General features: G+C 39.5%; 2 protein-coding genes across 2 annotated transcripts; both read right to left on the reverse strand.

Annotated features, from left to right (window-relative positions):
- Positions 1 to 2,044: 2,044 nt before the first annotated feature.
- LOC110923279 lies at positions 2,045 to 2,805 on the reverse strand. Its single transcript, XM_022167421.1, has 2 exons — positions 2,717 to 2,805; positions 2,045 to 2,648 (listed from the first exon to the last, which is right to left on the reverse strand). Exon 2 carries the CDS (start codon positions 2,644 to 2,646, stop codon positions 2,215 to 2,217), a length of 432 nt encoding a protein of 143 aa, XP_022023113.1. The 5' UTR covers positions 2,647 to 2,648; positions 2,717 to 2,805; the 3' UTR covers positions 2,045 to 2,214.
- A 17,495-nt stretch (positions 2,806 to 20,300) lies between these two features.
- LOC118488852 lies at positions 20,301 to 24,380 on the reverse strand. The gene is made up of 6 exons (XM_035986256.1): positions 24,122 to 24,380; positions 23,397 to 24,004; positions 22,815 to 23,327; positions 21,621 to 22,046; positions 20,793 to 21,269; positions 20,301 to 20,690 (listed from the first exon to the last, which is right to left on the reverse strand). Exons 1-6 carry the CDS (start codon positions 24,378 to 24,380, stop codon positions 20,301 to 20,303), a joined length of 2,673 nt encoding a protein of 890 aa, XP_035842149.1.
- Between the last annotated feature and the right edge of the window lie 313 nt (positions 24,381 to 24,693).

Raw genomic sequence — 24,693 nt, forward strand, 5'->3', positions numbered from 1 at the left:
CTATTGCTTGCGTCAATAACGTATCGCAGCTGAAACAGATGTTCAAGATAAGGTTCAAAAAAGTCCATTTGTGCTAAGGTTCATCCTTGCTAAGGTCAATCCTTGCTAAGGTGTTTGTATGTTAGAGAGGATGGACTAGCACTATAAATAGAAATGGTGTCTTGATTATTTGTAACTTTTGGTTTGAGAGACAAAACTCTACCAAATTGCTTTCGTGGTTGTAAACTGTTACATCATCAATAGAAAGCAATGTTTAATTACTTTAAACTTGTCTGATCCACTCACGTACTTGGATTCCGCACAAGATACGTGATCTATGCAGTCAATAGAGTTACAGAATCGGTCCTAACATGAATCCACATGGACTATAAGTATGGCAACAGGTTTTCATCTTCTACAATGGGCTATTACCCAAAACGCACGAAATCCTAAATTCCAACTATGGGGGAATTCTAGGAAATAGGCGCCCTGCTGAAGTATTCACGCAGATTGAGGAAATAGCCTAAACCAGCTTTCAATGGTATACACCTTGAAATGCCAAGGCGAAGGCCCCTGGTGCATACAAAGTTGATGAAACCACGTCGCTTCAAGCCCAAATCAAACCTTTAATAAGAAAAATTAAAAGCTTGAAGCGAGTAAGTCAACTTCGGCGGTTGTGGCTTGTAAAGGATGCAGGAGACCACACAAAAACTAGAGTTGCACCCAAGAAGCCAATAACCAGCACGAGGAAGTCAAATTTGTTAACAACAGACGTAGACCACAAGGCCCATTGAGCAACACCTATAACCCAGAATGGTGAAACCACCCAAACTTCAGCTAGAAGGAGCATAATAATAATAATAATAAGAGTAAATTACAAGTTTTGTCCTTTATGTTTGCATCAAATTTCAGGCGCTGTCCTTTGTCTTCAAAATTGACGGGCGGTGTCGTTTATGTCTCTAAATCTTACAAGTTTTGTCCTTTAACCCAAACCAGGTTAGAATTCTCAGTTAAATAATGGCATGTGCAGGGCACATGAGGGTAAAATGGTCAATCCCTGATAAATCATTTAATTCCCCATTAAATTCCTTATTTATAACGAACACCAACCACCAACCCTTCATCATCTCTCTGCAAGCATCAAATTAGGGTTTCTTCAACCTCCAAATGCGTCGTTGATCATGGTCTTTTGCTACTGTGGAAGAGAAGCAATAATACAGACATCATGGACAAGCAAGAATCCTGGTCGTCGTTTTTATGCTTGTCCGGTACAGGTAATCTTTAATCTTCAAAATTAGGGTTCATCGCTTAGATTAGGGGATGTCGTTTGCGATTTTAATGTGTTGATTTGCTCAATTGTAGGGTTCAAATTGTCCATTTATTGGATGGTTCGATCAGCAAAGGTGCCAAAGGTGCATAGATATCATACCTGGATTGCTTAGGGCTAAGAACAAATTGGAATCGGAGAAGATGCAGCTGCAACAACAGAACATGAATCTGGAAGAAGAAAACATGAATCTGCAAGAAGAGAACATGAAAGTTGAAGCAAAGTCTAGAAAATTGAAAAAGTATTTGGTTTTTAGTTGGATCTGTTTTGTGATGTATGTTGTGGCATTCTAGGGTGTTATAGTTGATGTGCAGTATGTGTAAAATGACAAGTTGTAATTTTGAATGACAACATCTAATTTTGTGATGTATCTTATGGCTTTATAGGTTGTTATATGTTATGTGCAGATGAAAAGAAATTGACCATAAAACCTGTAAAATGACCCATTCAAACAAACTGACCAAAAGAAATTGACCCATTCAAACAAACTGACCAAAACCTGTAAAATGACCCATTCAAACAAACCTGTAATGGCCAAAACAAAATGACCCATTCAAACAAAACCTGTAATGTGCAGTATGTGTAAAAGAAATTGACCATCAACTTTAATGACCATAACAAAATGACATAAACAACCTGACCCAAACAAGTAAGTGCAGTGATTGACCTAAACAAAACAAACCAAATCATACCAAAACAAAACAAACCAAGTCAAACAAAATAACTACTTACCATATTATAGCCAAACCTGATTCATGTTCCAAATAGTTCCAAATACTACCAACAAGTCAGAAACATCTAAATAGTAGCAACCCAAAAGACATAAAAAGTTTACCCAAAAGACATAAAACATGTTCACAAACATCTAAAAACTAGCAACCAATAAGTTCAAAAGACATAAAACAGCTTCACTTTGCTGCTGCCTTCCTTTTCTTCCCTGCATTGCCACTCTTGCCTGATTTGCCAGTCTTGACAGCTTCACCTTGACCCTTGCAAGTCCTGGAATTATGTCCAGTCTTCTTACACTTTGAACATGCACCTTTAGTGTGCTTTTTGGACAGCCTTCCTGATTGGGTCATCTCTTCAAGCTCCACAGCAGATCTCTTCCTTAATTTCTTGGGTCTACCAACCTGGGTGTGATGTTTTGGGGGTGTAATCGTTGTAGGAGCATTTACCCTTGTCCATAATGTCCTACCATTGATAGGGTTCACCCTAAAAGAGTACACCTCTTTCCACCTCTCCATTGTATGAACCGGATGTACCCAACTCTCCAAAGCACCCACCCTGCCCCCATTAGCAGCTTTCTCCCAAATTGCAGCCACAGCATGTCTGCATGGCATTCCTATAAAACATATTCAACATTTAGACCAAGATCCAGTTAACAACTACAAAAAATGAATATATAGTTACCTGTTACTTCCCAGGCTCTGCAACTACATGTCCTTGCAGCCAAATTCACTACTCGTGCATGATTTGGCTTTCCACTAACCTGATACAAATCACCCCCATTCTACTGAACATGGTAAGCAGTTGCATCTCTTTTGATCCCTTCAAGAAGTTCTGTTGCCTTGGGTGTAAGCAAGCCTTCACTTTTCTCTATTACGTTCAACACAGTTACTATTCTCCTCATTAGATACTCCCTTATGTATTCAAGGGCTGATATGATAGGCTTGTCCCTGCCTTCTACTATCTTTCCATTGAAAACCTCACACATGTTATTAAGCACAATATCAGACACAGCCCTCCCTGTGCCAAATCAATACATAAATGAACTAATGAATATATAAGTGAACAAATGAATATATAAGTGAAGAAATGAAAAATACCTGAAAAATAAGCCCTTGACCAATGTAAAGGAGGAATCTTTGACAACCATAGATGAGCTTTCTTGTTGAAAGCCTTCAACTCATCCATAGCAATGCCTAATTCTGGGACTGTTGTTGCACAAGCACACTTCCAAAGCTTTTCCTTGTAAAGATCTCCCTTGAAAGTAACTTTCATGTTTTCATGTATGTGGCGAAGACAGTATCGATGCTCAGCACAAGGAAACAGTTTTGAGATTGCAGGAAGTATCCCCTGCACAATTAAAAGACAGTTAACAAAGTAAAACACAGGTGACAAACTAAAGGACAGTTTACAAAGTAAAAGACAGTACCTTCCACATGCTTCTTGGCTATGCACTTAGCCCTATATGCTTTCATTCTTGAAATCCCAACTGAATACCTCCTTTGAAATTGCTCTTGTACAGCCTTAACTGGTATTTCTGGGTTCTCTTCAATCTGCTCTAGCATCTCTTGTGACAGGAACTTCGAAGTACATGCATAATGCTTTCTTGTTGTAATACATGTGTGGTCAGTAATTAGGGTTTTGACCACCCAAGATTCAGCATTTTTTTCTTTTGAAATCAACAAGACCCAAGGACATTGATATTGATGGGGATTTGTCCTATTCCCCCTACCACCCACATTTATATCACCTTTTTGCTGATTGGTCCCTGTGTCTTTATTCTTTTCAACAGAAACCCCCTTCCCCTTTTTTTTCTTACCTTTTTTCCCCTTGTCTTCATTTTTTTCCATCTCTGCACTTTTTTCTTTACCTGTTGCCTGACTGACATGCACCCCATTGTCATCTACCTCAAAGTCTGGTTTTGAGCCTTGACAAACTGCCCTAACCCTGCTGTGATCATCTTTGATAATCTTAATAATCCTTCTAGTTTCAACAGCATGTTTTTTGATCAGCTTTTTAGCAACTTCCTTGCTGCCAAACACCTGCCCAAGGTAAAAGTTTACCAAATTCTCATTTGATCTTCTTATTTGGTGCAACAAATGTTTCCTTGTGCTTGTATGGTTATCATCAGATTCAGAACCACTGTTAAACTTGTCATTATCTAATACATCCCCTTCCATTTCATCATCACCATGCATATGTTCATTAATGTTGTCCTCAACTTCCATATCAACATTAGCCCTATAGTCACTCATGTCCACTTCATGATCACTCATAGTATTCAATTCATCCACTATGTAATCACTATCATTGTCACTAACATCCCTATCATCAGTAACATCCCTATCATCAGTAACATCCCTATCCTCACCAACATCCCTATCATCAGTAACATCCCTATCATCAGTAACATCCCTATCCTCACTAACATCCCTATCATCAGTAACATTCACTTCTGTCTCAACAAATGCTGGACTAACTGGCATCTTACTGCTGGATTCCCCATAGCCAATATTTGCATTTTTCTTCATAGGAACTATAGCATATGGTCCAATTTCATCTATCTCTTCAATGGTGATGCTAGGCCTAGGAGGTTTACTAGGTGAACTGAACAGTTCTTTCATGTTTTTCAAGCCATGCGTGGTGTATACATGGATGACCTTGTGCATTTCAACATACCTAGCCAAGTTCAGACAGTCTTGATCACTGGTTAGGTGTTCAAGACCATCATCTAGGGTTTTTTCAGGATTCAAAAACTGGTAATACATTGGGTTCAAGCTATTATACCCTAACTGATCAAGCATAAGATCGACTTCATGAATGGAAAACTTATCAATATCTATCAAGTCAACATAACTGATCTTGCCTCCTACATATGTGCGTCCCGGAGGTGATGTAAGCCTACCACCATGATGAATGCAAATGCTAAAGAAATTGGGAAAACCATCTGCAAATTTTCAACATTTATGTTATTAATCAACTAATGATCAACAAAAACCACAACATTTTATCCCTAAATCAAAACTAGGGTTTGTAACTTACCATAAAGTTGAACAACATTTTCATTATCAAGATGATCCCTGATATACCAACCTTCTTCATCATTCGACATCGGAATCTTGATCGGAATGTTGATCGTCTTTCACAGTGGCTAAAACCCTAGAAAAGAAAGATGAGGGATGAACGATGTGAAGCAGGTGAATGAATGAGGGCATCTCTTGTTATAATTAAAGGGGGACAGACAAGTGGGATGTGGATTGACCATTTTACCCTCATGTGCCCTGCACATGCCCTTATTTAACTGAGAATTCTAACCTGGTTTGGGTTAAAGGACAAAACTTGTAAGATTTAGAGACATAAAGGACACCGCCTGTCAATTTTGAAGACAAAGGACAGCGCCTGAAATTTGATGCAAACATAAAGGACAAAACTTGTAATTTACTCTAATAATAATAATAATAATAATAATAATAATAATAATAATAATAATAATAATAATAATAACAACAATAGTAATAATAATAATAATAACCAAAGGAACAATTTTCAAAGGAACATGCAACAGTTTACTCCTCGTCCCTAGTATAAAAGTAACATTTCCTCTAAAGATTTATCATGGTTATAAGATACAATCACCCGCCTTTTTCTTAAAAGCTGATAAAAGGTATGGAGAATGCTTTTCTCAGCACAAAGTTGACATACGTATCCAAAGAGCCGCTCTTCAAGCCATCAAATAGCAACTGGGTTAAATGGCAAAGACACTTTTTGAAAGGCCTCAAGGCGCACTTCTAAGCAACACTGAATCTAACCTGAAGGCCAAGGTACATGCAATGACCCTCATAAGCTGGAAGGTTGGTCCCGAAGAACCATACCCTTCACCATCTACCACCAAAATCACTGCCGAAAAAAAGCCTACCCGTTTCACCTACCACTTAATCCATTGAAAACCTCTCTAGCCCCCATCTCCCACTCAACCAACCACTTAAAAAAGCCAAACCACTCCTACTACTCCTCCCACTCGAGAACCAGACAAAACAACCAATAGCCAAATTCAGCCCGAGGAACTCGTCAAAAAAACAATGAGTCCTTTTCCCTGGTCACTGTGTCTAACTGAAAGCCGAAGAACATCGGGAAGTTCACAAGCCAATTTAAACAACCTCATGCAAACCTACCTTTTGTAGAAGTTCTAATCCAAATGCCAAAATATTCTAAATATATGAAAGGTTTCTTGTCTAACAAAAAACAGTTCGAACAATTATGCCATGTAGGCTAGGGGAGGAATGTTGAACGGTCCTGCTCAATAAAATACTACAAAAGCAACACGGCCTAGATAGGTTTACTCTGCCTTGTTCAGTAGGGGGGTTAGCAGTGAAGAATACACTGGCAGACTTGGGGGCAAGTATCAACCTCATGCCCGCCTCCATGTTCACAAGACTAGGGATGGGACATCCAATTCCAATCAAGATGACTATCTAACTCGCAGATCGATTAGTAAAATATCCAGACTGAATAACTGAAAACCTATTGGTCAAGGTAGGTGATTTTGTTTTTCCGCTGATTTTGTCATCTTAGACATGGACAAAGATAAGAAAGTGCCACTCATTTTAGGGAGACCCTTTCTTGCCACTTCACGAGCACTGGTCGATATGAGTGACGGTAAGCTCATGTTGAGGTTCGAAGAAAAAGAAATAAATTTCGGAGCCGGTCAAAGAATGGAGGGTGATTTGTTGCAGTGCGTGGAAGCCATCAATACAAGCTTGGAATACGCCATCAAAAGAAGCAAACTAGTGGGATGCTCAGCATCCTCAAGTGGTATCACGTGATAAAACACGTTTGGTCCAGCCAAAGACCTAAAATGTGGCATGCCATGGCAGCTTACCGTGGATAAATAAACCCAAAAAGAATTTTTGAAAATAAAATTAAGGAAAATCAACATTTTTAAACGAAACCTATGATTGTGATTTATAAGTGCACTAATGAGTGATAAAAGCACCAGAGATAAGCACTTTTAAGATAATCAATTAACATTGTTAAAGTCTTATGTCTAAGTCAGGGTGAATGATAAACTAGGACAAGTTTTGTCACGTCAATATTTAGATAAATAATGATGAATGTACAGGTTTGACAGTTATGTGTCTGAGTTAGATATATCAGGGAATATGTTGTTCCCTGATGATGTTTGTCCGTATTTAGGGTGTTAAACCCAGACATGATTGTTTTCCATATTTATGGTGTTAAACTCTTGTGGAACTGCTTTATTACCCCCAAAATTTAAAAAAATTTTGACAAAAATAAATGTTATTTTTGTAAAAAATTATAACCTGTCTAAAAGTATCTCGCATCAAAAACAAGTTTCAAAAGCTAAAATATCTACAAAATGTTTTTAATTTGTAAATATAAAAAGAAGCTTTTAGGTATAATTAAGTAGACACAATAAAATTTTCTATTACACCAAAATCACACTAAACCTTCCCACCCATTTTCATGTGAGGATTTGAGCCTTATGAGCATACTCCACACACACACACACACACACACACACACACACACACACACACATATATATATATAGGGGACTGCTAAAATGAGAACCACCCCGAGTTGTAAGAACCGTGAGAACTACACCGTGCGGGGCGAGGAGGACCAAATTTTTTTTTCAAAAACGTAGTTGCGTGTATTATAAACACATTTGTAAAATAATTCAAAAAAAAAAAAATATCGTGTGTGTAGTTTTGAGCACCACAAGTTTGTGTTTACGGGTACCGTAAATCTAACCGGAAAATTTACAGGTACCGTAAACACAAACTTGTGGTGCTCAAAACTACACACACGACATTTTTTTTTTAATTTTGTTTTTTACAAATGTGTTTATAATACACACATCTACGTTTATGAAAAAAAATTTGGTCCACCTCAGCCCGAATCAAAAAGTTCTCGCGGTTCTTACAACTCGAGGTGGTTCTTATTTTAGCGCAATTCTATATATATATATATATATATACATATATAGGGTTATGTTCATTTGTGAACAACCCCCTTTATTGTGAACATTGTTGAACTAATTCTAGCCCTTGATTATCAATACACAAGTGTAAACACAAATGTAAATCAATGGCCGGGATTTAATAATGAAAATACACTAGTGTATTTTATGATTTGATGATATAAATCAATGGCCAGAATTAATTCACTCAGTTCACAAATACACTAGGGGGCTGCTAGAATGAGAACCACCACGAGTTGTAAGAACCGCGAGAACCACACCATCCGGGTCGCCGTTTACCATGATTTTTTTTTACAACTAGATGTGTGTATTATAAACACAGCCGTAAAAAAAATTTTAAACGCCGCGGCCGAGGGGGTAGTTTTTTACACCACAAGTTTGGTGTTTTTATTTTTTTTTCTTTTTTCTTTTTTTTACACCAAACTTGTGGTGTAAAAAACTACCCCCTCGGCCGCGGCGTTTAAATTTTTTTTTTTACGGCTGTGTTTATAATACACACATCTAGTTGTAAGAAAAATCATGGTAAACAGCGACCCGGATGGTGTGGTTCTCGCGGTTCTTACAACTCGAGGTGGTTCTTATTTTAGCGCAATTCTATATATATATATATGGTATGGATATTTTGCAAACCCATTTAAGTTGTGCAAACCATGCAAACCCAACCACAACCATCTATTTTTTGAGATCAAGGGCTCAAATTGAATGATGTTACTTTTTTTTAATTAAATCAAGACCCAAAAGCTACTTTATTAAGCAGAAGGGTTTATATGTCAATTTACCTCTAACACTGTTGCACTTTTTGTGTCACATGTTTATGAGATTGTTACATTTTTTGTGTCACGTGTTTCTCACACAGTTGCACTTTTTGCATCAGAAGAGAGAGAATGTGTAACATCTTTCACATGTTTACATTTTTTGGTAACTTCACCTGTGTGAGTGCATAATGTCTATCACTTCCGTCAACCATGTATCGTAGCTGAATCAGATGAAACAAGACTGGTGTTGAACAGAACAAAAGATAAAGAGGATGAGTTATGAAGCACATTCGTACGAATGGGGATTGAGTCCATTCGTACGAACCCACAAGAGTTTATTTGTAACTGTACAAGGTGCATTCGTATGAATGCACATATAGGCCACTCGTACGAACCCACTACCTCTATATATATATATATATGTGTTGGGTCTTGTTCATTTGGATCTTTGAGCATTAGAGAGCCGAAGCCCTGCTCGTTTATTTTCACGGTTTTGTACTGTTAAAGTTTGAATAGAAAACAACTCATAATTACATCTGAGTGTGTAATCCACACACGTATTTGGATTCCGCACATTATACATGTTCGTACGCATTCAACGGTCAAGGAATCGATCCAGGATTCGATTTCACAAGTGGTATCAGAGCGGGTAATTATCTGCACGGATTGAAGACATGAAGAGTGAAGTTGATTCATCAACATCAGAGCTGTATCATCATCTTCTACTCATATTTTCTTCTACTCATCTTCTACTCTTTTTCTTTGAACTTATATCTCAGATCTACAAAGATTTCACGGTTAAAATTGGCTAATTTTGAATATGTTGTGTGAAAAACGTTTTTGAACAATCCTTCAAAGTTTCAGATCAAAATTCTAACAAAATCACCATCAAATCGAAGAAAAACATGGCTGTTTGTGTTCTGACGTGTTCGTTCGGATCCATATAAGTGCATTCGTATGAATCCACTTCATTACATTAGAACGAATTCACTCTTGTCCATTCGTACGAATAGGGATTCAATTTTAAGATCTTAGTATATCAGCTGATTCGTACGAATCCATTCAAGTTCAATGCGTACAAACCCACGATTGCGCATTCGTATGAATCGGGATTTGGTGTGTTTGATTTTCAGATTTATTCAAGTGGTTGATTGTGTGTTTGCAGGTAATCATGGATGAAGAATTTTATAACACATTTTACAACGTGTTTACATCTGAAACAACAACTGAAGCAACACCCGTGACAAAAAACTGTTTCAAATGTGATTTCTGAGAGTTTAAACCATGATAATGTTTACGGAAACCATCAAAAGCCTCTGAAACTAATGAATATCGAAGATTATCACAGGTGGAGTACAATATTTGAAAATTGGGTGAAAGCTTATGCTTACGAAAGTTCGATTATCTTAACTTTTGGGTATGAAAAACCAGTGAACGATCAAAATGTGTTGCTTACAATTAAATAATTTTCTGAAACTGATAAAAAGGACCACTCTAACGAACTAAAAATGGTAACATTGTTGCAACAATCAGTTAGAGAGGATATCTTGTTTTTTACTTCAACATGGTGAAACATCCAAGTCAATGTGGGAAGCATTAAAGCTGAAAGCCGAAGGTAGTAAAGACATCAAGAAAAACAAAATTTCTCTGCTGAAAAAGGAATTCGATCTGTTTGGATGCATGAAAGGAGAAACTGTCAGCCAAATTATTGAAAGATTTTGTCATCTGAAGATCGAATTAGAAAGGTTTGGAATCAACAAAGACAGATAAGAGATTGTTGATAAACTGATTGAGGCGTTATCGCAGATTGATGATTGGAAAACATTTGTGATTGTGTTGAAGAATGATGCTAAGTTTGATGAGCTCGCATTGGATGGTCTGATTGAAAAACTTGAAAGTTATGATCTAGAATTACAAAAGTAAAACAAAATAACTAGTTCAAGTTACCAGCAAGATGTTGATTTATACTACCGACGAAGTGTGCTGCTAAACAATCAGTCAAAAGGTTGGTACATCTTTTAGTACTGACAATGCTGGTGATTCATCAATGAACAAATCTCCAAGTTGTGATCCGGGATATCATTCATCATCTTCATCATCTAAATCCAATCCGAATCAAAACTAGAAAGAATCTCCACATTTGGATACTGATTTCACTAAACAGCACATGAGTTTCTAAGCTTCTGTTATGGAATCATATGAAGGTGTGATTGTAGGGAAGATAGGTAATCCAAACAAGACAAAGGAAGACTACGAACAGGTAGATTCGGAAGAAATAGAGCTAATGGATATTCGCTAGTGTGTGGCAAGCGTCATCAGGAGGGCTCAACGATTCATGGAGATCACTGGTAGAAAATGTCTAGAAGGCCCTGACATGATGATGTGTGCAAAATGCAACATATAAATTACATCAAATGAGGCATAAAACTAACCCTTTTTTAGTACTAATGTTGGAAAAAGTGTGCTTTTGTCTTCCTTTTGAATTTGCAGGACCAAATGAGCTTAAACGAGCAAAAGGAACAAATAAATAGCAAAAACCAACATAAATACAAAGAAAAGGAATAAACGTGACATGCCCGACCCCTCGACAGCATCTCCAAAAGCAAAAACAAGAAATAGAAGGCTGACCACGGCCCGTGCCTACTGGACACGGGGGCGTGGTCAGATATCTGCAGAAAGGACAAAGTTGTGGAAGCTTCTACGCCCACCACGGGGGCGTGCCCAGCTCAGCACGGGGCGTGGTCAACGCTAAGATACACAAAACCTTGCAAAATCTTGGTAGTACAGATACACTTCTGCCCACGGGGCTGTGCCCAGCGAACACGGGCCGTGTGGTGCCCAATGCTGACAAAAGCAATTAATGAAAAAAGAGAAAGGGATGGCCACGAGGGCGTGTCTGCTGGACACGGGGCCGTGGCCAAGCTTCTGTGTAGGCTATAAATAGGGGTGCTTGGTTCACTTCAAAGGTATCACTTGGCAAACCACTACTCTCCCACTTTGCCACCACTCTACCACCACTACACCACCAACACCCACCACCATCATCCATCATCCACCTTTAGAGTGTGTAGTAGTCTCGGGATCCAAGATTGATAGTAAGATTCTTGTCAATCAAAGGCCATGTTTGGCTAAGTCTCTTACATCACTTGGTGAAGATAAGTCTTTAATGTATTACTTTTAATTACTAATCTTTTCGCACTTTTTATTTGGTTTTGTATTAATGACTTTAATAAGTAGTTTCTTATGTTGAAGGTGAAACTTCTTTATCATTTGTCTGTGGTGTCTTGGCATTACTTTACTGTCTATATAAAGTAAAAGATTTACACCATTCATATCTCTACGGTCTATATAGAGATATGTTGGCTACCTGGTCGAGGGTTAAGGGAATGGTTTAGTAAGGTTCTTGCCTTTTTTAGTGTATAGATCCTGCAAGGACCTGGGTCAAGCTTACTAGGACCTCCGTCAGTACCCACTGGTATTGGATGGCAGGGGTGCGTATGGCTTGATCCCCTCATATGTAAACTACTATTAATACATTAAACCGGCTACTTGGGATTGTATCCCTGCTGACTCAAACCACTTAGCCGAGGGTAACGTCACCTTCAAAAGTGTAGATCCCAAAACGTATCCGGATCACAGTGGTTGGTTGTTTTAACCCACAACACCTATTGATTAGGTGTTTGAGTTATGTAAAGTCAAGAAGAAACAAAGATGAAGGTGAAGCTAATGGATTAATGAATACAACAAGTGTTGTATTGAATCCAAACAATAAGATATAACAATAAACAACCTTGGATATCAGATTTGAGCACTAGATCAACAAGAGATGGTAACAACACTAATATTCATCAAAGAGCCAAAAGCTTGGCTAGGTTACAATGCTTGGGGTATTTATAGTGAACTCCTGACTTGCCAGCAAATTTATAAATTTGCTGGAATCTTAACTACACCAAGTCAGGATTCCTATTTCTAGAGAATTACAAAATAAGCCCCTATACATTCAAAATAGCTACAAACTACTATTAAACTAATCCAACACAAGTATCAACGATCTCATAAGCTCTAACAATATCCCCCCTAGATCGTTGCATACTTGTCTTTTCATTCTTCGGTAGTTGCCGGTGGATTCTCAGTAGCTTGCTTCTCGGGCTCTGTTGGATTTTCTTCAATAGCTACTGTTTCCGGTGGTGCCACGGTCTCGGTCTGTGCTTCCGGAGTTTCTTGAGTAACATTAGCTTCACACGTTGGTTGGTCCTCCTTAGCGACCTCATATGTGGATGAGGCCGGAGGTGTTGATGTTGTTTGTGAGGTTGTGGTAGGTTCAGTTGCTGAAGCAGAACTTCCTTCCTTCGTTCGCTCATGCTTCTTTTTCTTCCTCGCTTCTTTCTTCTTTTGATCCTTTTCCTTTCTCCTTTCCATTTTGTCAACCATATCCAGCATATCTCTTTTTAGCCTCCATGCTCGCTCCACCGCTCTCGAAAATAACGCCGCCTCCTCCAAATTTGCATTTCCTGCGCCTACGTTTATGCGGCTGGCATTTAGTATTGTCAAATCAGAGAGCCCAAACATGAAGACATCCATTGGATCCAGAATACGGATATCTTCATTTTCATTTGATCTGATAACAGCTTCACTGGTTTGACTGTCATAGAACCATTTCTTGAAGTTTGTGAGAGCAACAGGGACTTCTTCTGGGAGTTTGATCCGAGTGACAACTTTAGCTGGGTTGATTACCCACGTCACCTACCCTTTTCCAGTAACTGGATCGATTGTTGTTTTGGACACTCTGCGCCTTGGTCGCTGAGGAGTGTGATTCTGGAAACCTTTGTTACATTCTTTGGCGATTATTCGTTCAAAGTCTCTTCCTATACCTCTTTCTTCGTGATTCAGTAAGTCTAGACGCCCAAGTTCCCTGAGATCCCATCTCGGAAGTGTGAATAGATCAAATCCAGTTTCAAAGTACTGAATTACTCCACCGCGTCTTTTCACTACGAACATTCCTCTAAGATTATCATACTTCCAACTGACAATCTTATCAGTAGCCTCAGATTTTTCAACTTTGATAACTTGATGAAAATCAGGAAGTCGTTCTCTTTCCTTTTTGAACCATTCCGGGTGCTCGGGGGCGAATGTTTTTCCATTTGCTTGCTCGTATAGAACTTCATCCTCAAGCCCCCATTCAATGAACTTTGATGGCATATCTTCCCGATCTACCGCTTCTTCCTCACTTTCATCACCTTCCGATACTTTGTCAACTGACTCTAACCGCCTCTTCTTTGCTTCAGCTTCTTTTTCTTTTCGAGAAGTTTCTTCTTCAATAAAAGCATCGAGGTCAAAGATTTCGTCAAACGTGAATATTGGCTCGATTTTCATTTTCTCACACATCCCTCGCATCATCCTGTACATTTTCTCCAGCCCTACTTGCTGGAATCTGATAAATTTGGACTGCTTAGCCATGTACGCAGTCATATCTTTGTTTTTCTTCCTCTGGTCTTTAAGCTTTTCCCTGAGGATGTTGGTATCATTCACTTGATTTTTCAATAAGCAGATTTCTTTTGCCACTGAAGGCCCGGAGTCTTTGATTAACTTCTCGTACAGGTCTTGGAAGGGGCGAACCCTTTGCGGAGGAACCGGAGGCCTTGAAATCCTTGTAGGCTTTACTGGAGACACATTTGATGGGCCTTGACTTGCTTGGATTTCATCGGGATCGACAAGTATGGCGTCAACAAATTCATTCATTGTTTGAATTTCTTCAGGTATCGTTTCGGGCCTTTCAGTGGGAGATATTTCTTTACGCTTTAAACTCTTCTCTCTTTTCTCCTTCTCTTGCAGAACGTGAATTGCTTTCAGATCTTTGATGTGTTGGCGGTGCTGCTCTTCAGATTCAGCTGCCCTTATGCTTGCACCCATGAAACGTTCAGAGCTTTCTGTTGTCTTTTTCTTCTTGGGCGGTTCCCCTTCAGCAGGTTGTTTTTCTTTTCTTTTCCCTTTACTACGTTCTTCTCTTGCAGCTGCTTCGGCTTGAGCCTGAGCAGCCTTCTGCTGTTTCTCTCTTACTCCCTCTTTGTACTTCTGATAAGCTGCCTTGACAATTGGTAATCTTTCTGCTCGGTACATCCAATCATGCAGCAACACCCATTCATTGGTCTTTATTTCAGTATACTGTCGGCTGGTAGGGACATGAAACTTGTAAACATTTCCATCATTCGGGAGATCCTTGTGTTGATCGTTGATAAGCATTTGAATGAATCTAGGGTACATCGCCCACGTAGCTCCGTTTGCATTTTCACGCATGTAGTTGAATATTAAGCCCGAGAAGTTGAACTTCTGATTTAGGCATAAATTCAACATGGCCGCCGGCCATTCCAGGTTCAATCCATCATATCCACCTTTTCGATGAGCTAAACTCATAGAGATCACATGAACAATGAATCTCCAATCTCGGGTGAGTCCATCTCTCTTGATTTCTTTCTTACTGCGGAAATCTCCAGCATACCCCATTCCTTTAAAACCATCGAGGATATCATCTTGACGGATCCTGATCACTGTCTTGGAACTTTAAAACTCGGCGAATCCTGTCTTCAGTCACCTCCACTCTCTTGTTGCGAACGGTTGATACTATCCCTGGTTTGTTGTTGATGGATTCTAACTTCACGTTTTGCCAGAAGTCTTGAATGTGTATGGGATAGACTGTAACGGATGTCTCCACAGCGTGTCCGATCCTGCTGGTACGCACCCATCTGGTTACATCTTCAAAATTAGTAGGCACTTCATCTAGATTTATGCTTTGATTGTGCTTAAGCGTTTTATCCCATTCCAGATTCTTCACCATACTGCACATTACACGGAAAACGAGGCAAGTTAGAATGGGTAATTACACGATAAACTGTGCATAGAATAGAATTTACAAGAAATATACAGAATTATATTACATATTTAATTAAAAACAAAATAAAACTATAATTTCGCTGTCAGATCAACCATTTTCATCGCTGATGCTGGTTATCGGGTTCAGCCACTAGATCAATAAGCGAAGATTGATCATCGCTGACTTCGCTAACTGATCAGACCCCGATTAACTTTGCTATGTTCGCTAGAGATCTGATGCAATACAGTTTGATCATGTTCACTTGTTTTCAAGGATAATTTCGCTGGCGAATATAGCGATGACGACGTTTCTTTTCCGGAAACGGTTTACCAGCGAATACAACAATCTAAATCGCTACACGAGCGAAATAGATAGTTTGCTGGTTGCTCGAACTCGCGTTCGAGACTTTTGAGTTTCCCAAGTAAATTCGCTATATTCGCTGACATCATGTTTATTTCGCTGTATTCAAAAATTTCATATAAAACCCTTTTAAAACCCTCTTAGCTGTTCATATCCCACCGATCATACATTAGATTGCTCATATCTGAAATTATACAGACGTTTTGATGACTGATTCATCTTGGTTTTAACACTTATATCCTATAACATGAATCTAAGATCTGTAATTGCATCAAGAACAACCCGAAAACCCATATAATTTCAAGACCCAAAACCCACAATATATTAATCAATCATAACCGAAAGATCAGAGAATGTTACGAACCAAGAAATGAGAATCGTGATTTCGTGAAGGAGATTACCTGATATTCTTGATAGGATATGAATTTTGTGTTGAGTTTATGAACAAATCGGAGATTCAGTGATAGAGAAGATGAAGTGACCGGCGTTAAGAGGTTTTGAAGATGATTTTGAAATTTTAACTGTTGGTAAAAAAACGTATATATATGTACGAATTAGGATAACCAGCGAACCTATAAGTTCGCTGGTATCTTAATTTCGCCGCCGTTTTCACCTTTTCAAACAGTTTGTATTTTTGCTTGATGATTTCAAATTTTCTCGAAAGACGTACCCATTTTTTTGATTAAAAAGCTGTTTATTTCGAAATATTTACAATAATGCTAAAAATTTGGCCATTTTGACTCCGAACTTCAAATTTCTTGCTTTGGGAGGATTCATTTAGCGCAAATTTTCTTGAAATATCTGACGCTTACCGAGCTTACCTGCAGAGAATCATACTGCCAACACTCGCCAAATTCTTTATATATCATTATTATTATTATGTTACTAACCAGGGCACAAGAAAAACTGTCAGTATGTTTGTCCGCTTAAATCCATGCATCCTTCTTTCAACATACCTTCGGAGAGCGTGTTTATCATGTTTTCAGTAATATTGACAAGTCTTCGATGGCCCCCACACAAGCTATTGAAAATAGAATCATTACGCCCTCGTGAGTCCCACATCAGGACATACCCCCGCGATCAAGGTATGCACAAAGATTCCTCATAACGGGTGAGTATATTGGCTTCATTCTCTTCAACGATAGAACGGAGATCAGGTCTGTACTTTCGTACAACAGAGATCCCAAGAGCTATCGAGGGCTGAGACAGACAGTTCGGCTAACAGGTCAGTACCATCGTACAACAGAGTTGCCAAACTAATCTATCAAAGGATTCTGGCCAAAAATGGCGCTTATTATGGATTTTGGCCAAAAATGGCGCTTATTAGAAAGGGTTTGGCCTCCCTTTTTTTTAAGGCACTTATTATTAAAAGAATATCATAGCGTCCAGGTCAGCATGTATCTGGATGCAGCAGAAGAACGACTATGATATCCTCCGAATGAAATACCAATATAAAGACCCGAAATCTCGGACTTTGGCAATCTGTCAACACAAGATTTAAGACCATTAAGCCATATGCCGCAACGTGTTACCCACTGAGATGCGTAATGTCTGAGAAAAGCCAGAATTCTTGTGTAGACATTATGTTTTGCTCCCTAACAGCAGTTTACTCGTTGGTGTTGCTGAATCTACCGATATGTCGTTGCTTGGTACCCCGATTTCTTTTTGTTTTCTGTGATAGCAAGAAATGACAGAGTGTTAGCAATTTTCTATCACTTCCTCTCGCAGGAGTCAGATATAAGCAAGCGTTTGGATTTTCTGAATATATCCCCCCTAAAATCTTTATTTTTGTGAGTCCATTTTCCCGAAAATAAAATTTTAATAAGAAAATCTTTTTGGTGAGCAACGCTTTCCGATACTTGTTTTACTTTCAACAAACTTTTTTTTTTTTTTAACAACACAAGATTCATTTCCAGTCAAGGAAATTGACCATTTCCAACCAGGTTACCAACTGGTTGAAACGAGTTTTGTCGAAAGCTTTCGTGAAGATGTCGGCCCGTTGCTGCGTTGTATCCACCGGCACCACTTGAATATATCCCTTTTCATAAGCATCTCGAATTGCGTGAATACGAATTTAGATGTGCTTTATTCTTGAGTGGTGTATGGGGTTCTTCACAATTCCTAGACACGCTTCATTGTCGATGAATATAGGAGTCTTCATGATGTTGATTCCGTAATCCAGCAACTGATTTTGTATCCAAAGAACTTGTGAACAGCAACTGTAGGCCGCGGTGTATTGTGCTTGAGCGGTTGATGTGGAGACTGTTGTTTGCTTCTTGCTCTGCCATGAAATCAAGCGGTTTCCCAAGAATTGACATCCTCCTGATACAGACCTGCGATCTACTTTACAACCTGCATGATCACTGTCAGAATATGCAATTAAATCAAAATTACTATCTTTAGGATACCAGAGCCCTAGTTTCGGAGTTCCTTTGAGATAACGGAAGATGCGCTTTACAGCAATTTCATGGGATTCCTTGGGAATTGTTTGGAAACGAGCACAAAGACAAACTGCCCACATGATGTCTGGTCTACTGGCCGTCAAGTACATCAGGGAACCGATCATTGAGCGATAAAAGGATTTGTTTACTGGCTTTCCCTGAGGATCTAGAGTGAGTTCTGTTTGAGAGGCGAATGGCGTGCTTGCAACTTTACAATCGTTCATGTTGTACTTCGTGAGAATGTCTCGAATGTACTTTGCTTGATGAATAAGAATCCCATCCGCCTTTTGCTTCACTTCTAGCCCCAAGAAGAAATTCAGCTCTCCCATCATGCTCATCTCGAATTTCGCCTTCATGACAGTTTCGAATTCTCTGCACAGAGCTTCGTTGGTTGACCCAAAGATGATATCATCGACATAGATTTGCACGAGCATTACATCCTCTCCGATCTTTTTGTTAAATAAAGTCATGTCGATCTTCCCTCTGGTATATCCACATTCCAACAAATAAGTGGACAAGGTCTCGTACCAAGCGCGTGGAGCTTGATGAAGACCATAAAGTGCTTTATCTAGCTTGAAGTAACGACCTGGAAAGTGTGGATCTTCGAACCCTAGAGGCTGACATACGTAAACTTCTTCCTTTACTTTCCCGTACAGAAACGCACTTTTAACATCCATTTGAAAAACTTTGAAGTTTCTATATGAGGCGTATGCCAGGAATATTCTGATTGCCTCCAATCGTGCGACTGGAGCAAAGACTTCTTCGTAGTCAATCCCTTCTTCTTGACGAAAACCCTGTACGACCAATCTGGCCTTGTTCTTGATCACCACTCCACGATCATCCATCTTGTTTCGAAAGACCCATTTAGTGCCAATTGGGAACTTTCCTTCAGGTAAATCTACTAGTTCCCAAACTTTAAGTTTCCTGAACTGAGACAGCTCTTCTTGCATTGCCTGAACCCAACTGGAGTCTTGAATAGCGTCTTCGATGTCATGTGGAACTGATTGCGATAGAAAAGCTGCGAAGAGTCCTTTGTTGATGCTAGACGACTGCCCGCGTGTACGTACTCCTTCTTCTACAGCGCCGATGACGTTTTCAAGAGGATGATTTCTATTTGTCTTGTATCCGGCATTTGTCAGAGATTCAATCTGCTGCGGAAGGTTGGTGAAGTGTTCGTCTACGTAAATCACTGGTGGATCATCTTCTTGAGTTGGCTCATTCACATTCGCCTGTGAAGAAGAAGCACCATTGTCTTGGGTGTTCTCAGACGAAGTGTCACCAGTTGTTTCATTTACAGCCAGAATAGGATCAGCGGATGATGGGGATAAGCGGGTGGTGAAAGGAGTCAAGCCAATGTCAGACGAGTCAAACAATGGTTCAACTTGAGTGTCTTCGACTGGTTCATGGTCTGGTACAATCTCCGGAATTTCAAAGTTGTTGAAGATCACTCCCACATCATAGAACCAATCAGGAGTACTTCCGGTGTTGGTGTAATTTCCTTCTTGAAAGTCAACGTAGTAAGATTCAATTACCATCTTCGTTCGTTTGTTGTAAACACGGTAAGCCTTCTGTGTGGATGAATACCCCATAAAGTAGCAGATATCGCCCACTGCTTCAAACTTTACGAGATTTTCTTGAGTGTTTAAAAGAGTGCACGAACATCCGAATGGTTTGAAGAAATCTATAAGTGGCTTTCTTTTGAAGAGAAGCTCATATGCTGTCTTTCCATGAGGTTTCATGATGAGCACCCTGTTTAGAACGTAGCATGCCGTATTAACTGCTTCTGCCCAGAAGATAATTGGAAGCTTGGAGTCCACCAGCATAGTTCTTGCAGCTTCGATCAGCGTTCTATTCTTGCGTTCAGCAACTCCATTTTGTTGGGGAGTTCTGGCTGCACTATATTGAAGATGAATTCCTTTTTCTGCACAGAATGATATGAAGGTCTGATTTTTGAACTCGGACCCGTTGTCACTTCTGATAGACTTTTCAGCTTGGTCACGTTCTCAATCAGGGGAATGAATGATTTTAACACTTCAGCTGTCTCGCTCTTTGCTTCAAGAAAATATACCCATGAAAACCGAGAGTAATCATCTGTTACAACCAAACAATAAGAGCTTTTAGCAAGACTTTTAACACTGATAGGACCGAAAAGATCCATGTGCAACAATTGAAGTGGTGCAGAAATCGTGTTCACTGCTTTGGACTTGTGTGGTTTCTTATGCTGCTTTCCCTGGGCGCATGCAATACATTTTTCAGAAAATGGAAATTCTTTAATTGGAAGACCTCTAACTAAGTTTAACTTAGAGATTTTGTTCATATTTTTGAAATTAACATGGCCCAGTCGTCTATGCCAAAGCAGTGACTCCGATTCTGAAGCTTTGGAGATTAAGCATGTCAAGTTGTCATTTGTCTTGGCATTTTTCATGTTGAGCACGTATGTGTTGTTCTGTCTTGGAGCAGTGAGCATGATCATTTCTGCAGGAACAACATAACCGGGCTTTAGGAACAAGCATTCCATATCATTGAAGAGCACTGAGATTCCTTTATCGCAGACTTGAGAGACACCCATGAGATTATAGCACAGCTCAGGAACATAGTTGACATTCTCTAACGTGAGGGCTTCGGACACCACATCTCCTACTCCAATAATCTTTCCTCCCTTTTCGTCGCCAGCAAAAGACACGAAATCACCATCAATAAAGCGGAAGTTTTTCAGCAGTTCCTTCAATCCAGTCATGTGTCTTGAACATCCGCTGTCGACGTGCCAGATGTATTCCATGAGCATTCGAAGCCATTTCTGGAGTTTATTCTGATATTCACAAATATACAAATATACAAATTAGTTTGATTTGGGGACCCATATCTGCTTCATTTCAAATCTATCATGGTTTTGACCAATTTTGACCTCTTTTTGTTTCCAAAGATATGCAATTGACTCAACCAGATTTTTAACAGATTTCTTAAGATAATTTAGTTGATGTGTGACGTTTGTAATAAAATCATGCTCTGGTTTAGGAAACTTTTGGGTTTTACAATGTTTCGCTGTATGTCCTAAATGACCACAGCGAAAGCATCTTTTATGTCTGGGTCTTTTGGTGTGAGAAGATGATGTATGTGATGAGAGTCTTGAGCTTTCTGCTTTCTTCATTTTCTTGTCCACTCTGCTTTCATCTTCTTGATGTTCTTCATCACTGTCTGAATCGAGTAAGCTTTCAGACGTGTTGTCCTCGCTCGAACTTTGTTCTTCACTTGCTTCATAACTTGAACACTCGAAGCTTTCATCACTAGTTGGTTGATCTTCAGTTGAACTTTCTGATGTTTGTTCGTCTTCTGTGGTGGTGACGCTTGAATCTTCATTATCTTGGTTTTCAGTGACGCTCCTTTCTAATTCTGTCATACCTGTTCTAGAAGGAATAAATTCGGGAATTTCCTTTGTAAGGAATTTTCCAAAGCTATTCCTTTTTAATTCTGGCACAAATACAGGAGATTCACAAGCAACTTTATCATCACAACACGCATAATTTAAATCATGACAATCAGACACATAAGGTTCACGATCACAGGTCTCAAATGTAGGCACATGGCCCTTTCAGTCATCCAAGGATTTAAATTTAGGCACTTGGCCATTACAGTCATCCATCCTACTTAAATTATTACATTCATCCTTAACATTGTTTTTCTTAGAACAATTCCAGACGAACCAGTTAACGGTGGAATAACTGTCGCCTGAATATCCAATTCCTATTTTTGACCCGCCGCAGTCTCCATCCTCATCGCACACATCTTCTTTACACTCAATGGGACCTGCATTGCTTTTAGAACAGTTAGCGGTTGTCTCATTTTCATAAAATTTATTTTGTTCAACTGAGGCCTTTTCATTTATGAGATCATTTTCGGGATGAGGAGTCGGCATAGGCACGTAGTTTTTGCTGTGAGGTGGAAAGAAGAGTTTTCTTTCATTTCCGTGCCTATCCTTATATCCAATCCCGTCTTTCACAAACGTTGGTCGTTGGCAATTTTTAATGTCAGTAAAGGCCTTTTGACTGACATTCCATTTATCTATTATAATTTGAAGTTTGTTCTTTTCGTTCAAAGCTTTTTCTAATCTTTCTGTAAGATCATTAATGATAAAATCTTTTCTAAACACAAATTCTTTAAGGGTTTGCATTTCAGCCAAAGTTGAGTTCAACTTTCTCTGATATGCAGCCTCGTTCTGTTTAAGCTCGTTGTTAAATTTTAAAGCTTTGTCTTTTTGCCTTTCAAATTCCAGGTTTAAGAATTTGTAATGTGCCACGACATCAACGCATGCTGGTGAGCATAATTTTTCTTTAAAACTAAGTGGAATACTATTTACCAAGTCCTTGTCAGCCTTTTCTTTTGATGAGTCTGCTTTCATGGCTGCTGCTTGGACCTTATCCTTGCCTTTCTCAGATGTTTCTTTAGCAACATGCTTTTCTGCTTGATCACAAGTCTCCACAGAAGTAAGAATGCTTTTCAATCCCTTGTCAGCAGCATTGTCTCCAGTCGGAATTCCAGCTGTCTGCTTCTCGAACTGCCTGGCAGATGATTCACCTGAAATCTTGGCCATCAGGGCTTTGTTAACTTGCTCCTTTGCTTCAGTGATTTCTTCACCCCAATCATAGTCTTCAACGACTAAAGCTTTTGGCGTGCTGGGAGACGCATTGTTTTTGTTCTCTTCAACTGTGATTTGCTTAACAGCAGGAGTAGTTTCACTGTTTCCTTCTTTCAACAGAGGACAATCGCGCTTGAAGTGTCCTAGATTCTTGCAGTTGTAGCACCTCAGCTTAGATTTGTCAAAGCCAGCTTTTCCAAGACCCAAACGCTTGCATGTCTTGTCTTGAAATTTCTTTCACCTCAAAGTGATCATGGCCATTTGCCATTTCAGATCCATTTCTTCCATATCATCTGGATCAACCTGATACATGTCTTCAGCAGTGAACATCTCCTTTTTCAGTTCCCCAGACATTAGGGCTTCGTAGCTGCTCAAAAATGTGTTGAAGAGTGCCACATTTTCAGTGGATACTTTCAACGCTTGAGTGTCAACAGTGATGGTCTTCTCAACAAGTTGTGGGGCTTTTGATGCGCTTGCGGAAGCGTTCGCGTAAATTAAGTCAGAAGCTTGTGGAGTGATGCCCCCTGAAGCGAGAAATGCCACATTCTTCAATCCAGCTGAAGGTTGAGTTGACTTAGGTTGATATCCAGCAGTGTTCATCTCTCTTTTGTTAACATCCATTTCAAAGGCTCTTAGGGTGTTGATCAGATCTGACAGAGTGACAGGATTAGGATTGTTGAGGAAATCCTTCTTGATCATCATGCATTGTAGGCTCCATTCCTTGGGGAGTGAATCAAGCAGCTTCTTTATTGCAGCACGATTTGTAACAGGATTTCCTGCCTTCTTCATTTTGGTCATCATGTTCAAGAAGCGACTAATGTGATCAGAAAGACTTTCTCCACGAACTCCGCAAAACATGTCGTATTGTTTCTGCACCATATCTCTCTTGCTTTCGATCAGTTCTTCATTTCCTTCATAGTACTCGATTAATGCATTCCAGAGTGCATTTGCAGTTCGGTGTTCTTCAAACATGTTGCAATCATTGGTTGATAGAGCCATGGTTAGAGCAGCGTGTGCGCGACGATCACGTTGAATGAGAGCCTTGTCTTCATCAGTGAAGGTAGTAGCATCATTGTTAGCAACTACTGCATCTCCTCGAACTACCGTTGGAATGTGAGGTCCAGCGGTAACAGAGAGCCACAGATTGTAGTCCGTGTACTCGAAGAACGATTGAATGCGAGTTTTCCAAGTGCTAAAGTCTTCCGCCCCTTTCAACTTTGGTGGGCGAGTGGTAGTTCTAGTTTCAAGTTCCGCTTGAGCAATTGGACTTAGTTGATTTAGCGACATCTTTGCTTGTTTTAGACAAATGTGAGCTGATCAGATCTTAAATTTGCTGACAGGAGACTTAATTTCGCCGATGATTGATGATGATTGAAGACCTTCGCTAGCTAATCCGCTACCTTCGCTGGAGAGTTATGTAATCCTGCACGAGCGATCACGTAACTTCGCTGACAAATCAAAACACAGACAGATGTTAGGTTAATTTCACCGATAACCGTGATAAGAACGCTGTGGTTCGCTATCACGGTTCTCGAAGTCGCCTTCGATAATATCGCTCAAGGGACGATTGACACTATTTCGCTAATGATCAACAATTTCG

The sequence above is a fragment of the Helianthus annuus genome, chromosome 17 (assembly GCF_002127325.2).
Source record: "Helianthus annuus cultivar XRQ/B chromosome 17, HanXRQr2.0-SUNRISE, whole genome shotgun sequence".
NCBI lineage: Eukaryota > Viridiplantae > Streptophyta > Magnoliopsida > Asterales > Asteraceae > Helianthus > Helianthus annuus.

Bases quoted from the DNA above. Each gene is read 5' to 3' on its own strand.
- LOC110923279 (XM_022167421.1), bottom strand. From the start codon at position 2,646: ATGCCATGCAGACATGCTGTGGCTGCAATTTGGGAGAAAGCTGCTAAT.
- LOC118488852 (XM_035986256.1), bottom strand. From the start codon at position 24,380: ATGTCGCTAAATCAACTAAGTCCAATTGCTCAAGCGGAACTTGAAACT. The intron at 23,328-23,396 runs GTTGATCCAGAT...TTGAGGTGAAAG, and splicing joins CTGCTGAAGACATGTATCAG to AAATTTCAAGACAAGACATG. The intron at 22,047-22,814 runs GTAAATAGTATT...GATGACTGAAAG, and splicing joins AAAAGGCTGACAAGGACTTG to GGCCATGTGCCTACATTTGA.